The 12,549-nt window shown below is 41.2% G+C and overlaps 1 protein-coding gene across 7 annotated transcripts in view; it reads right to left on the reverse strand.

Annotated features, from left to right (window-relative positions):
- The window catches only part of FGD5 (FYVE, RhoGEF and PH domain containing 5), a 103,447-nt gene that overhangs the window by 48,828 nt on the left and 42,070 nt on the right, over positions 1 to 12,549 (reverse strand). For all 7 annotated transcript variants that reach the window (XR_007379300.1, XR_007379301.1, XM_048957438.1 and 4 more), the window contains exon 3: positions 5,706 to 5,835. Coding sequence is in view for 5 of the 7 variants with exons in the window: in XM_048957438.1 (XP_048813395.1) it covers positions 5,706 to 5,835 (130 nt within the window). In the remaining 2 variants the exon portion in view is untranslated. The remainder of the gene's footprint in view (positions 1 to 5,705; positions 5,836 to 12,549) is intronic.

Consider the following 12,549-nt stretch of genomic DNA (forward strand, 5'->3'; position numbering starts at 1 on the left):
AGGGAAAGCGTTATCTCTGGACTTCTTCTGTATCATGACAATTGGAGGTTGTAGGAACTTAGTGACAAACAAAGGGAAACAACCAGGGAGAATATTTAGCCTTAAAATGTAGCTAGAAGAAAGGAGCTACCTGAAGACTCTTGCTTGAAGACAGTAACATCAGAGGAGGCACAGATGTGACCGGTGTTGCTGGCTCTTTACATTTGGCAGTAGGGTTAGCATTATCAGCAATAAAGCAAATATCCATAATATGTAAATAGACTGTTAATGTATATCCCTGCCCCCTTCTCCCTCTCCTTCTCTGGTGGCAGGGTATAGGGAGCACCCATTGACAGTGTGGTTAAGCCCATTATCATTTTCAGTACCTGAGGCCTGGGTTGCCAGGAGATGGTGACACCCATCCAGAAGTAGGGAAGCCTAACAGCACAGCAAGTACTGTCTATAAAATCAGGCAGCAGCAAGCTCTAAGTGGCGCTTAGACCAGAGCTTCTGCCTTCTGGCAAAACCTGTGATCCTTCCAGAGGCGAGGAATGCCTCTACCACTAATTCCTTTAAGAACTGAATGAGTGACATGTGTGCTTCTATGTAAAGTTTTAGTCCAGGTTCTGATTGCATCCTGCGCTGATAGACATTTATTTGTAGAGGTTTCATTCAGGTCTATCTGAAAAGTCTGTAACCATATTGTTGTTATCTTTTTCTTTTTTCCTTCTTCCTTTCTTTTTTTTTTTTTTTTTTTTTTGGCATGTGATAATATAACCACAATCCTGTGGGAGGCCCTCATTCTGCCAAGGATCTGTTAAGAATCTGCCTGTCCTCTGTGGTGTCCAGTGGCAGCAAGCAATGGTAGGCTAGCTGATGTACCAACATATCCATGCATCTTCAGAAACTCAGGCCACAATTAGCAGCAGGTGAAACCCACCAGCAAATGTTGATTTTAGTCCATTTCAAATAATGAAGCTGAGTTTCTTAAAATCAAGATCATATTGTCTGTATTTTTGACCATTTTTTTTAAAGTGGAATTTCTGAGGCTGCTAAAAAACAAAGCAACAACAAAAAATAGTTCCACCAAAGGGAGCTCAGTTTAAACTTATATCTAGTCAAATCAATTAAGCTCAGGGATTAGCAGTCATGGAGTTCAGGCATGATTCTAGCTCAATGGTAACAGAAAAAATCTGTGGCCCTACAACCTGGTTTTTCAGCATTTGTCTACTGAGTGAAGGTTCAGAGGTGAGAGATACCAAGAAAGCCTGTATTTCATTTGATTCAAGTAGTTTGTTTCTAGCAAGAATACTTCATTTTTTTTCTTTGTGGGCAGCTTAAATGCCATCATATAACTTTGAGAGCCTAGTACAGAACAGCTGTGTGTCACTTTCTGATAAACTGGAAGAGATGTAATTAGATGAGCATATATAAAAGTCAAATGAATGAAGAACGGCCTGGAAACTCTTAAAATAGCATAGCAGGAGGATAAAAAGGTGTGAGTCTCCATTAGTAACATCAGTGAATGGCATCACTTCTTATAACTTAACTATGTGAAACCACGAAGGTTAAGAAAACTTCGAGCATTCCCTGTGTGGGAGTTCTCTGGGTTGTTACTGCATGCCAGTGGACTGAAAAGAAGGAAATTAGGTGCTTGTTTGACCAGAAATAGTGGACTTTCACTGTTAGTCTTTTATAGAAGAATCAAATCCACCAGGTAATTCCTGATGACAAATGCTCGGCTTCTCAAGGCCTAAGGTATTCTCTTTGTTCTTTGTTTGCATTTTAAAATAAAGTTGATGATGCCAAAAATGCCCCAACACATGCTATTGGCTACGATTAAAATTGTTTACAGAACAGGGGTTCCAACAGTCACCCCAAATTTCTCCACATTCACGTGAATCTAGTCCTCAGGTGAGCTGGGATTCCGAGAAACCCAGCTGTTGACACAATTCCTGGAAAAGTGTGTATAAAGCTCACTTCTGAACATATTTTACTTTTATTATAAAAATGAACCTTAGTTGTTTTTTTTTGTTGTTTTTTTTTTTTTAAAAAAAAAAAAGGCTGCAAACTGGAAGCCTTTTGATTCTCCAGCAAGGAGGCTAGGAGAAAGAAAGTGAGGAAAAAATGAAACATCCTGCTTGCATTTTCATAGAGGAATTCACTACTTTTGACAGGGAAAGGTAGAAAGTAGAATACAGCTTGATACAAAAGAAAATTATGCTAATCTGAACCATCTAGGTTATTTCATGTCTTTATTTGAACTGTTTCCTTGAGGAGGGCAGAACAAAAAATCAAGCCAGCAAACCCCAGAGGGTTATTTTTAATCTGTGCAAATGTGTTTTTTATGAATTCAAATTCAGCTCCCAGTAGACCAGCCCAAAACAGTTGTTTTAACAAGATTAGCTAATTTCCAAATCCGCGGTACTGTTTCTGGCATCCACACCAACTGGTCTTTGCCAATTCTCCTGAGTAATAGCGCTTCTGAGCTCTTCCATGCTGTATTGTCTGTCCTCAGGATTTTGCTCCAGGAGATACAGTACTTCACTGGGGAGCTGAACAAGTTGTTTGCATGTGGTGACACACTTTGACGGGGCAGCTAATGTTCCCTTGGCACCCAGAAGATTTGCATGAGAATACAACAAAATGAGGCAGGAGCAGCAGAGTGGGAAACACCATCCTCTGCCTGTCCTCTGTAGGGATACCAGCACTTTCTGAAACGAGACCAGTGGACAGATGGAATTTATCCCATTTGGTCTCAATCACAGTGAGCTAGAAGCCCTTGGTTTGGCTGTTGGGTTGTTTGGGTTTTTTTTCTGTTTTTGTTTTTTTCTGACAATCTGAAACAAAGCTATCTGGGGCCTTGAAAGGTTCTTGTACCACTATTATTCTGTGACTACGCAGGAGAAAGAGAACAGTTAAATAGACTTATATCCTTTATTTCAGGTTTCTGCACTGTTTTCCCTATCTAAGTGACTCTTACCTGGCCATTGTTTATGGCTTCAATCTGCAGTAGCAGTTCCAGGGCTGTTAGATGGTGAAAAGAGTTCTGACTTTAGGTTCCCTCTGACTCCCTGGATCAGTTGTCTCCATTTAAGAGTCTGGGCTTTGGGGACAGCTGGGACACACAGGGTTTGACAGCATGGTTCCCAAAACTCCTTTAGTCAGTCCAATGTGATGCCTGCAGTATGTTTGGCCCACATAAGACTTCAAGAACAAAGAAACTCAAAGTTCCCTCCATGCCACTTCACTTTTCCTCATCCTGCATACAAGCACAGGCTCCCAAATTGGCATACTAAGCAAAAGGCTTAGCCTTTGATATTGCTTCTGCTTCAACCTTGTAAGACTCTGTAACTGCAGCCCAGTAGACTGCAGATGACTAATCCTCCTACGGCCAGAATTATACTAGGAAGTTCAGGTTGTGTCTACTTCTCTGGCCTCCTTCTTTAGCAGGCTAAATATACGTGTGAGATAATTCATTAGCCAGCTTTGAAGTACATCTGTTTTACGACAGTTCCTTAGGAGCTTGTGGAAGACGGATCTTCTGTGTGCTGTGATCCTTGCTCACAATTAGATAGGTAAACAACACTGATTAAACAATGAGACTTATGTGGATGTTCTCTATCAGCCATATGAAGATATTTGGTTTATGTTTGCCTTAAGAGCCAGAAGGATGCTTCCAGATAGACTCTGAAGTACATGCTTGTTCTATAAATGATGTGTTCTGCTGTGATGGCTAAATTGTGTGGCTACCACATCACAACAGAACAATAAAAAGGTGTGAGATGCAGTAAGGGAAAGAATTAGAAAACATTATTTCCTAGTGTCTTCAGTAAAAAAATACTGAATACTGAAAAATGACCCAAAAAATCTCTTCAGCAGCTTTGAATTTCAAGTGCTTGGTGACTGTATGCACTTCTCATCTGGACACAAGTTCCTACTTTCATTCAGTTCTGAACTGACATCGCAACAAGGGATGTTGAGAAACCTCATCAGCTTTGGTAACACACTAGTGTATGCTCTATAGATGCAAATGGCTTGCCAGCTAGCTAACAGAACTGGAAAGGAAAACACTTCTCATTTAACAGGAAATGTCACATCTTTAGAAGCTTTTCCCTTTCCAAAACCAAAGCCAAAAAATTTCATGCGTCTCAGAAAGATGCAGGTTGAAACTCCCATAGATTCTCAGAGATTAGGTTGCTTATGATCATTTTATTTGTTTCAAGTTAGCAAACTGCTCAAACCATAGCTTGTTCCATGGTACCAGTGGCAGCTCAGCGCTCTGCATGGTGCATCTAAAAATGATACAGCATGCAGGGAAAACAGAGGAAATTATTTCAGAGATAAAAGCAGCAACAACAACAATCTCACTTGCGTTTCACTACCATTCTGCTTGCAGTTCCTCTGTTAGTCTCAAGAGCTGGTGCCCTGGTAATGACAGAATTCTGTTCCCTTCTCTTTAAACCTGCCCTTAGACAAGGCGTCTCCATAGAATCAATCTACGTATCGCTTCACTGGTCCTTGACTGAACAGACCCTTACTCTGACGTTGACTTGGTTTTGGAGGTGCCATCTCTGCAGGCTCTTACACATGCCCATGACCAGACACAAACCGTCTATAGTCTGGAAGCTCTATAGCTATGGTGACACTGACAGAGCAGGCCAAAATGAGTGGCAGAGAGAAGTGCAGGAAATGAAGGTTTACCATATTCCTGTGCAACCTCAGTTCCTGGAATTGAATTGTCAGGCTACAGTAAAGCATACCTGTTTATTAATTAAATACCAAATGGACTGTACAGCAGGTGTTTGTACTTAAGAGAGACCTCATTGCAGCCTTTCAATACCTAAAGGGAGCCTACAGAGGGGAGGGGAGTCAACTCTTTGAAAGGGTTGATACGTGTAGGACAAGGGGAAATGGTTTTAAGTTGAGGGAGGGGAGATTTAGGTCGGACATCAGGGGGAAATTCTTTACCCAGAGAGCGGTGAGGTGCTGGAACAGCTGCCCAGAGAGGCTGTGGATGCCCCGTCCTTGGAGGTGTTCAAGGCCAGGTTGGATGGGGCCCTGGGCAGCCTGGTTTAGCATTAAATATGGAGGTTGGTGGCCCTGCATGTGGCAGGGGGTTGGAGATTCATGATCCTTGAGGTCCCTTCCAACCCTGTGATTCTGTGATTGATAGAGTTATATTAGGTTTTAAGGACTGAATAAAATGTTTGTGGAAACTGAAGATAAATTTGTGCCTAAAGTGACCTGATGCTATTTATTTAATAACTGAACTGTTAGCCAGCTTACTGGAGATTAAAACATCTTTGTATGGCCTTAAACTGTGGTCACATTTCCTCGATCTCCTCCATAATTTGTTCAAGAGCAGTCCTAGTAATCAGAAATCTGTCAAATAAACCCAATCATGAGTGTATTTTTCAATGATGAGAGAATTTTGCGATGACAGAGACCTGTTAAATCGTTTGCTCCATCTCCCAGCTAATGTATAACTTGTCTCAATAATGCGTTTGTCATTGTTTTATTCTGTGTATTTATTCTGATATTTATGAGCTTATAAATTCTCAGAACTGCAGTCAGATCTTTTTGCTGAGAGAGAACTTTGTCCCAACCTTCACAACAGGCCCTTCTTACTGTCGATGTTGCCTCCACTGTCTATCTTAGTGCTGCAGTTCCTTGTCTCAGCTACGTGCTACAGAGGTAAACTGTTTCTAGTGCGGCTCTTTTACCTTGCTGATGAGGCTGGGATCGCCTTGGCTGCTCTTCTCATCTTCTGAACTCTTCTGTTCCTCATCTGATGTGATGACCTCCACAGGTATCACAGAGACCGGGCATACCTTATAAGGCTCAGTGTAGGCACTATAAAGAGAAAGAACAGACTAGCTCACCAATAGAATTCCGTTACCTGCTATTGCTCAGACATAACAAATCCATGCGTTGCCCAGAACTAACCAGTCAGAGGACAGGGGATCCCTGCAGACCTTCCAGGCTTGGAAAGCAAGTTTTCTCAAGCTTTGCTTTTTGCTTCCTAGATCAACTTCCATTTAGGCAAATAGACAGATGTACAAATTCAGTTACCTTCCCACTGCTATGTTTACATGTTTCCCTAGAGGATAACTGCCTCAGCTTAGTTTGGAACAAAAATTTGACTGGGTTCATACTTAATTGGTACATACATAACTGGTTTGTTCTTCCCTAGACAACTCAAAATGGATGGAATAAAATCACACTACCATTTTAGTGCTTATTAGAAACGGAATTTAAATATTGTAACAATGTAATTATTGATTTTCTGAGAAAGAGGATCAAAAAGATAAGAAATTTATAAGAAATTTAGTGTATTTATAATGGCATTACAGCATGAGATATTCAGATCTCACGATCCTTGAGTTGTTTCCAGGGAATCTGAATTCAGCTCCAGAAGCCCAGAGAAAGTGATGTGATAAAAGTATAGAATCTGGTGTATCACAGGCCAAGGATTTCCCAGCATAGCTTTTCTTTCAGGAAAAGAAAAAAAAAAAAAAAAAAGATTTTTTGGCGTTAAAATTGTTAGTGATTTAAGTTCTCCACAAAGCATGACTAAAGCTGTGTTCTCCAGATAGTCACTGCCTTTTGCGTTCAAAAGTTGTCCTCTGTTGCTGATCTCAATATGCATAGCTCCAAATTCCAGACACATGATCTGATTAAGCCTTTGTCTCCTGGATTGGAGGCAGCCTTCTAAATTTGGTACTGTGCAGGTGCTCACAGATTCTGTTGAAGTTATCCCTATTCCTTGTCTTTTGTATAAGACAGGTGAATGTCTTGGTGTCTTACTATGCCATGTCTCCTATCATTTAATCATGCTAAAATCTCTGAATTTCATCCAGTTATCTATTAGCACTATGCAATTTACTAACCATTTTAGTAACAGTTTTTACTACCAGTGTTAGTACTGTTCTCGGTACTGCAACACAAGGCTTGATTTTGCAGCATTGGTAAAAGGAGTGACAAGCATAAGAGAAACAACACCCATCTACTACCACCGGACTTTACTCTGTTTTTATATTCAAGCATCAGATTAGCAATTTTAGCCCTGTTATCACTGTGGGAGTATGCAGGCATTCACCACAGAGATACTGTCTTTTACAGAGTTTCGGGAGTAGGTTCCAGCATTCAGCCAACAGGACAAGTCTATTACCTTGAGAGGTAAAACCTGACATATGTGCCTATTACAGCAGGCTGCTGGGGAGCCTCAGGTTGGATATAAGAAAAAGGCTCTTCACCAGACACTGGTGTTGGGCACTGGGATGGGCCCCCCCTAGGAAGTGGTCAGGGAACCAAGCCTGATGGAGCTCAGGTTGGATAGTGCTCTCAGACCTGGGATTTAATTTTTAGGCGGTCCTGTGTGGAGACAGTATTTGGACTTGATAGTCCTTGATGGTCTCTTCCAATTTCAGATTTTCTGATTCTGTGAGTCTATAAATGCTTGGCCAACCAGACTGATCTGGAGCACAAGCACACCTTATTTAATGTATATGATTTCTTTTAGTCCTCATTTCCTCTGACATGTATTAATTTTCTTTGCACCTCTGCTTTATTTCTTTAATTTTCTTTGGTCCTAGCTGCAAGCAAATCCAGTGCCTCAGAGCGAATGCTAGAAAGACAAGTAACTGGGCAAAAGTGAGTTAATGCAAGTGGGAGGGCAGTAGGAGACTCCCAAGGTCACTGACAAGACTTAGATTTCCTTTCAGAAACCACCGACATTTCTGCCTTCACTTTCAAACTGCAAAGAGTGGCCTGTGTTTCCCATGCAGGTTTGGCTGTCCGCTTTTCCTTCATGTGCAGAGGCGAGCACCTTATGCAAGCTGCCAGCAGCTGCACTGTGCATTTGCCAGCAGCTGCACTGTTCCTCACCACTGTCTGCTTCTGTTTATTATTAGTGTCTGCAGTTTTTCAGCGTGGGTGGCAACACAGCACTTCCGAAGCACTGCCTAGCTACAATAACAAAGGGGCCACTGTGGATCAGTGCCACCTCTCATTTCGCCACTTTTATTGACGCTCAGTGCTTTATTTTTGAATCTGGAGGAGACTTGCATGCTCCCAGGCTCTAACAAACATGTGACTCTAAAGCCAACCTGCCCCGCTGACCAGCAGTGAGAAATTAAAGCCTCACCATGCTGTCACGGGTTGCTCATTTCAATAGCAGTATGTTTGGCAGAAACTGAAGACAGGTGAGTTGTTACAGAAGATGAAATTCAGATAAAATTGTTTTGCTTTAAGGAGCAGTTCTTTGCTAGATCTCCTAATTCCAGCCGATCCCTGCATTCAGCTCTATTCTCAGGCTCAGTACAGCATTTGAAATATTCTGATTATCATCTTGTAACCTTTTCCCTCACTAAAAAGTGGATATTATTAACCTTAAATAGGACGTGCAGGGGGCAAGATAGAAAAAAGGCATTACCACTGATTCACTGGGCTTTGCTTCAAGCCATCTCAAACTCTTCAGTTCTGCTTTTATCTTTAATTCATGTAAACTTCCCAATTGTTGTTTTGACCTCTTTGCTTTGTCCTTACGCTTTATCTAACCCTAGTCCATCCTCCATACCTCAATGCTAGTGGAATTTTTCTTAAAAGAAGTTACTGTAGCTGCCTGCCAAGGGAAATCCCTTTGCAACGTGCAGTCTCTCATATTGTTCATTCCAAGAGCTGAAGAATAAAAGATGTTAGCAAAGCAACTGAAAGTGAGCAATACTTGTAGTTTGAAATAGAATGTATGACTTAATGAATGCATGATCTGCCTTTGACAGAGGTGAGAACAGCTGCTTCTCAGGACACATTTTCGCACACAGAATTATGGTACAGGGTGCCAGCTGTGCTAAGTGGTGACAGATCTAATTACTGCCTGGGTGTTCTGTTTAATATCAGCGCACAGGTAGTTTACTCCCTAACATGAGTCATCAGCAAACACCATGCTACTCCTGTTTTGCAGTTTCTTCTGCAACTCCAGATGAACACACAGCTTCTACTGCTTTTGTACGCTGGTCTGTTTATTCTGTCGTCCGCAGGCACATTCTGCATTAGGTGCCCCAGAGCCCACAGGAGAAGTCACAAGTAACTAAAGAACTGATCTGTGCTGTAAATCCTACAGAAACCATTGCAGGTGCAGTGGATGCTGAGTTTCTTCATAGTTGTTTGTGCTTCTGCCAGATCTTATTCCACTAAATTCTGGAACCTGACCATGAAAAAACAGTTCTGACCTGCCCCAACGGCCTCTTGAATGGTACTTTTTCTCATTAGCTATGTCAAGGGTTGACAAAATTAACTTCATCTTGTGTCAGGATGAAGAAGTAAATAAAGCTGCCTATAAAGTAGCCTGCAGCCTTGGTAGGCCTCCTTAGTGCATGACACCATAAATCAAAGAAAATACTGTACACTAGAATGCAGCGTACTCAAAGGCAAAGTATTCTTCAGGACTTTTGCTGTTCCCACTATCTTTCACGTTATGGCTGCTGAGACACACTTTCCTATTTAATCCATCAAGAATACATGTGAACTATCTTCACTAATAAGCAAAAACACACTACTATTTCAATTACTTGTTGCTGATATGATTTCTTCTTTTGCAACAGTTTGCCTACTATAAGGCTCATGTCACAGAGGCTCTTCTTTGTCCTCTCCAAGCAATGACCTGAGTGTCAGTTCTGTAGGGTGGGTAGGCTCTGATGACAAACTCAGCTGTCCAAGGGGCATCACGTGCTTACAGTGATGGCATCCGCTGACACCATTGGGACAATTTGGCTGCTGATCTCTGCTCATCAAGGCTACCTGGCAAAGCTGAAAAGATAATCTTTTTCACTTCTTTCTTCTTTCCCACAACTCCCCCCAAAAATGAAAAAATAAAAAAAAAATTATGTAACGGTGACTGAGCATCCGTGTTTTATCTGGACTGCTGTGGCCATTTCTGCTTATAAATGTCTGCAAATTAAAAAACAAACTTTGCAGAAGACTCTCAAATTCCAACTTGTTACACTGGAATCAGTTTCAAATTTGCCCACTTAATGTATTTGTGATTTTTTATTTCAGAACCTCTGTGACATGAAATCTGAAAATGTGATGCTTCCTCAAAGGGATGGATAATGATAATAACTACTAATCGTTTAAGCAATAACGAAGTCCCTTTTTCATGATTCCCTGATGTATTTTTGAAATGAAGAATGATTTAGACTTTCCTCCTGAAGAGGGATAGAGGGAGAGGTGTGAATGAACTGATTTTGGAGTTTTGTAGATATTCTGGCCACATAAAACAGTACAGTTACAAACTGTACTAACATCCCTTTTGCAACCATTCATATTTAACGCTGGTCATTTTTTACAGACAACAGGTCCGAGCTCTTCTACAAATGATAAACAATTTCTCTTAGTCCATGGGTACTGTGACAGCAAATTGCTTATACCTGCTGGTCAGAGCTGTCTCTTTGGATCCTGCTGTTCATCTCATCCCACCTGTAAATAACAGGCACATTGCACTGTCATCTTACGTCCACACTGTTGACAGCTTTTTTTAAGTTGAAATGTCTGCTGATGAAAAACGATCTTAAAGCATTCAGGAAAACCATTCATGCTTGCTGAAAAAATCAAACTGGGAAAAACTGGTTTTTTTTGGTTTTTTTTTTTAATGCTTTTGAACCAAAAGCCAGATTTGGGAGTGCAACCATTTGTGGCTGTAATTTTGCAGCACCCTAATGCAAAACAGCTTCTGCTTATTAATGGAAAATATTTGATAAGCTGCCAATTTTTTATTTAATTTTTTACACTATTCCTGTTTCTAAAATTGTACTTCCACAAGTACAGAGGAATGTAAGTACAAAATAGCACAACACTTTTGTTTTCCTTAATTTGCAGATGGGATTTTAATTACTCAACATTTTGCTCATTAAAAATTCTTCAGAGAATGAGCTAGCAGCAGCAAGAGGACATGGTGCAGAATGGCCCTGAGCTCTGAAGCTAACTCAGCACAAATTAAAGCAAGAGCAAGGCAGACACAGGAAAAGCTCAGTAGGCTTATTAGCACGTCAGCCAGTCTCTATCCTTACTCGCTCAGCCTTTCTGCAATTTGTAATTGTTTGTACCAGCAGACATGGTATTAAGTTTTTCTCTCTCAGAAGACAAATGACTGCATTATGTTGCTGTAAGAACACATAATTTAGGAAGAATGCCTCAGTATATTGCTCTGGTGATCATTATGAATGGTGCTATTAAAAGCTTATACAGTAGCAAAACTTGCAATATTGCTTGCAAACTTGCAAAATTTTTGAATGGGCTTCATTTATAGGATGCATGTAATCCAGCACTTCTGTTTAAAAACAGATCTCTAACTATTATGGATTTCCTCTGCCCTTTGATGAGCAACGGTGTGTTTGTGCCGCTCTCCCCGTCTTGCCTTTCTCCAGGCAATCCAGCAGCACTCAGGTCTTCATTCTGAGACTTCTCTGTATTCTTATATAGCTCCTGCGGATTACACATTTCTTAACAGCCTGAGGCTTTGTGGGACAGTCAACTTTAAATTGACCGAATCAGTGCATGAGAAGGCAGTGCAACAAAAATCATTTTATTCAGCCCCAGTTGCACTATTACTAGCAGAGCTGCTGACACAGAATAGGGAGAAGCTGTACAGATGCACTCTGCTACTTGTGTACCTTCCCCTGTGAACAGGTCTTGGTCCATCTGGAAAATGATTTTCTGGAGTCTACAGACTTTGGCTATCCTGCTCCAAATGTAATGTTGACATCCGACACCAAAGGAAAAGGATTTGTGGACTGAGCAGACTTTAGAATTAAGCCATCAGGGAAGGGGAATCTGAACTGATGGCTATCACAGCACAAGCTCTTTGTTGATCATGCTGAGGCACAAGACTGTACTGTCTGTGGTCACTCCATGGCACAGGTTGGAACAGGTCTAAGCACAGACTGTGCGTGCACAGGAATTGAGGGAGCAAGAGGAGACTCGCAACAGGTGTGAGAGCTCACTGGAAATGATTCACAGGCTGGCATATACTGTATGTTTTCACCTTGACTGTGCAGCTCTTGGAGAAACACTTGCCATTCTTCTATTCTCTACACCTATCTTTCAAACAAATTTGCAGATTCTACTCCATTCTTTAGCAATGAGCAAACCAGTTCTTTTGGGGTTTTAGAAGTTATTCAGTCAGAATTAGCGAGATTTAAAAACTTAACTGGCGGATTAAACAGTGGCCAAAAAACACCAAACAATCCGCCATGATCACTGTACTAAAGGCCAGTAGTTCAAGCATTTTTTTTGGCATAACAATGCAAATGCCCTGGGCTGTATGCTCACCTTTGCACCACACACACGAGTGATGCCTTGATTCCTCTAGAATCACCAGAAAAAAATACCAGAAGCCCAGTTGGTGGAAACCTAAGATTAAAGCCCATCACTTACTCTAGGTGTTGTAAGTCTTCTGGCACCAGTAAGGATCAGGTTGTCCTCAAGCTGCCTGCAGTTTCTTTCAATGTATCTGTACATCAAGAGATACATCCTAAAGAAAGGTTCATAAGTGCCACCTGCCTTTTGCTT

Source organism: Lagopus muta, chromosome 11 (genome assembly GCF_023343835.1).
Source record: "Lagopus muta isolate bLagMut1 chromosome 11, bLagMut1 primary, whole genome shotgun sequence".
Lineage (NCBI taxonomy): Eukaryota > Metazoa > Chordata > Aves > Galliformes > Phasianidae > Lagopus > Lagopus muta.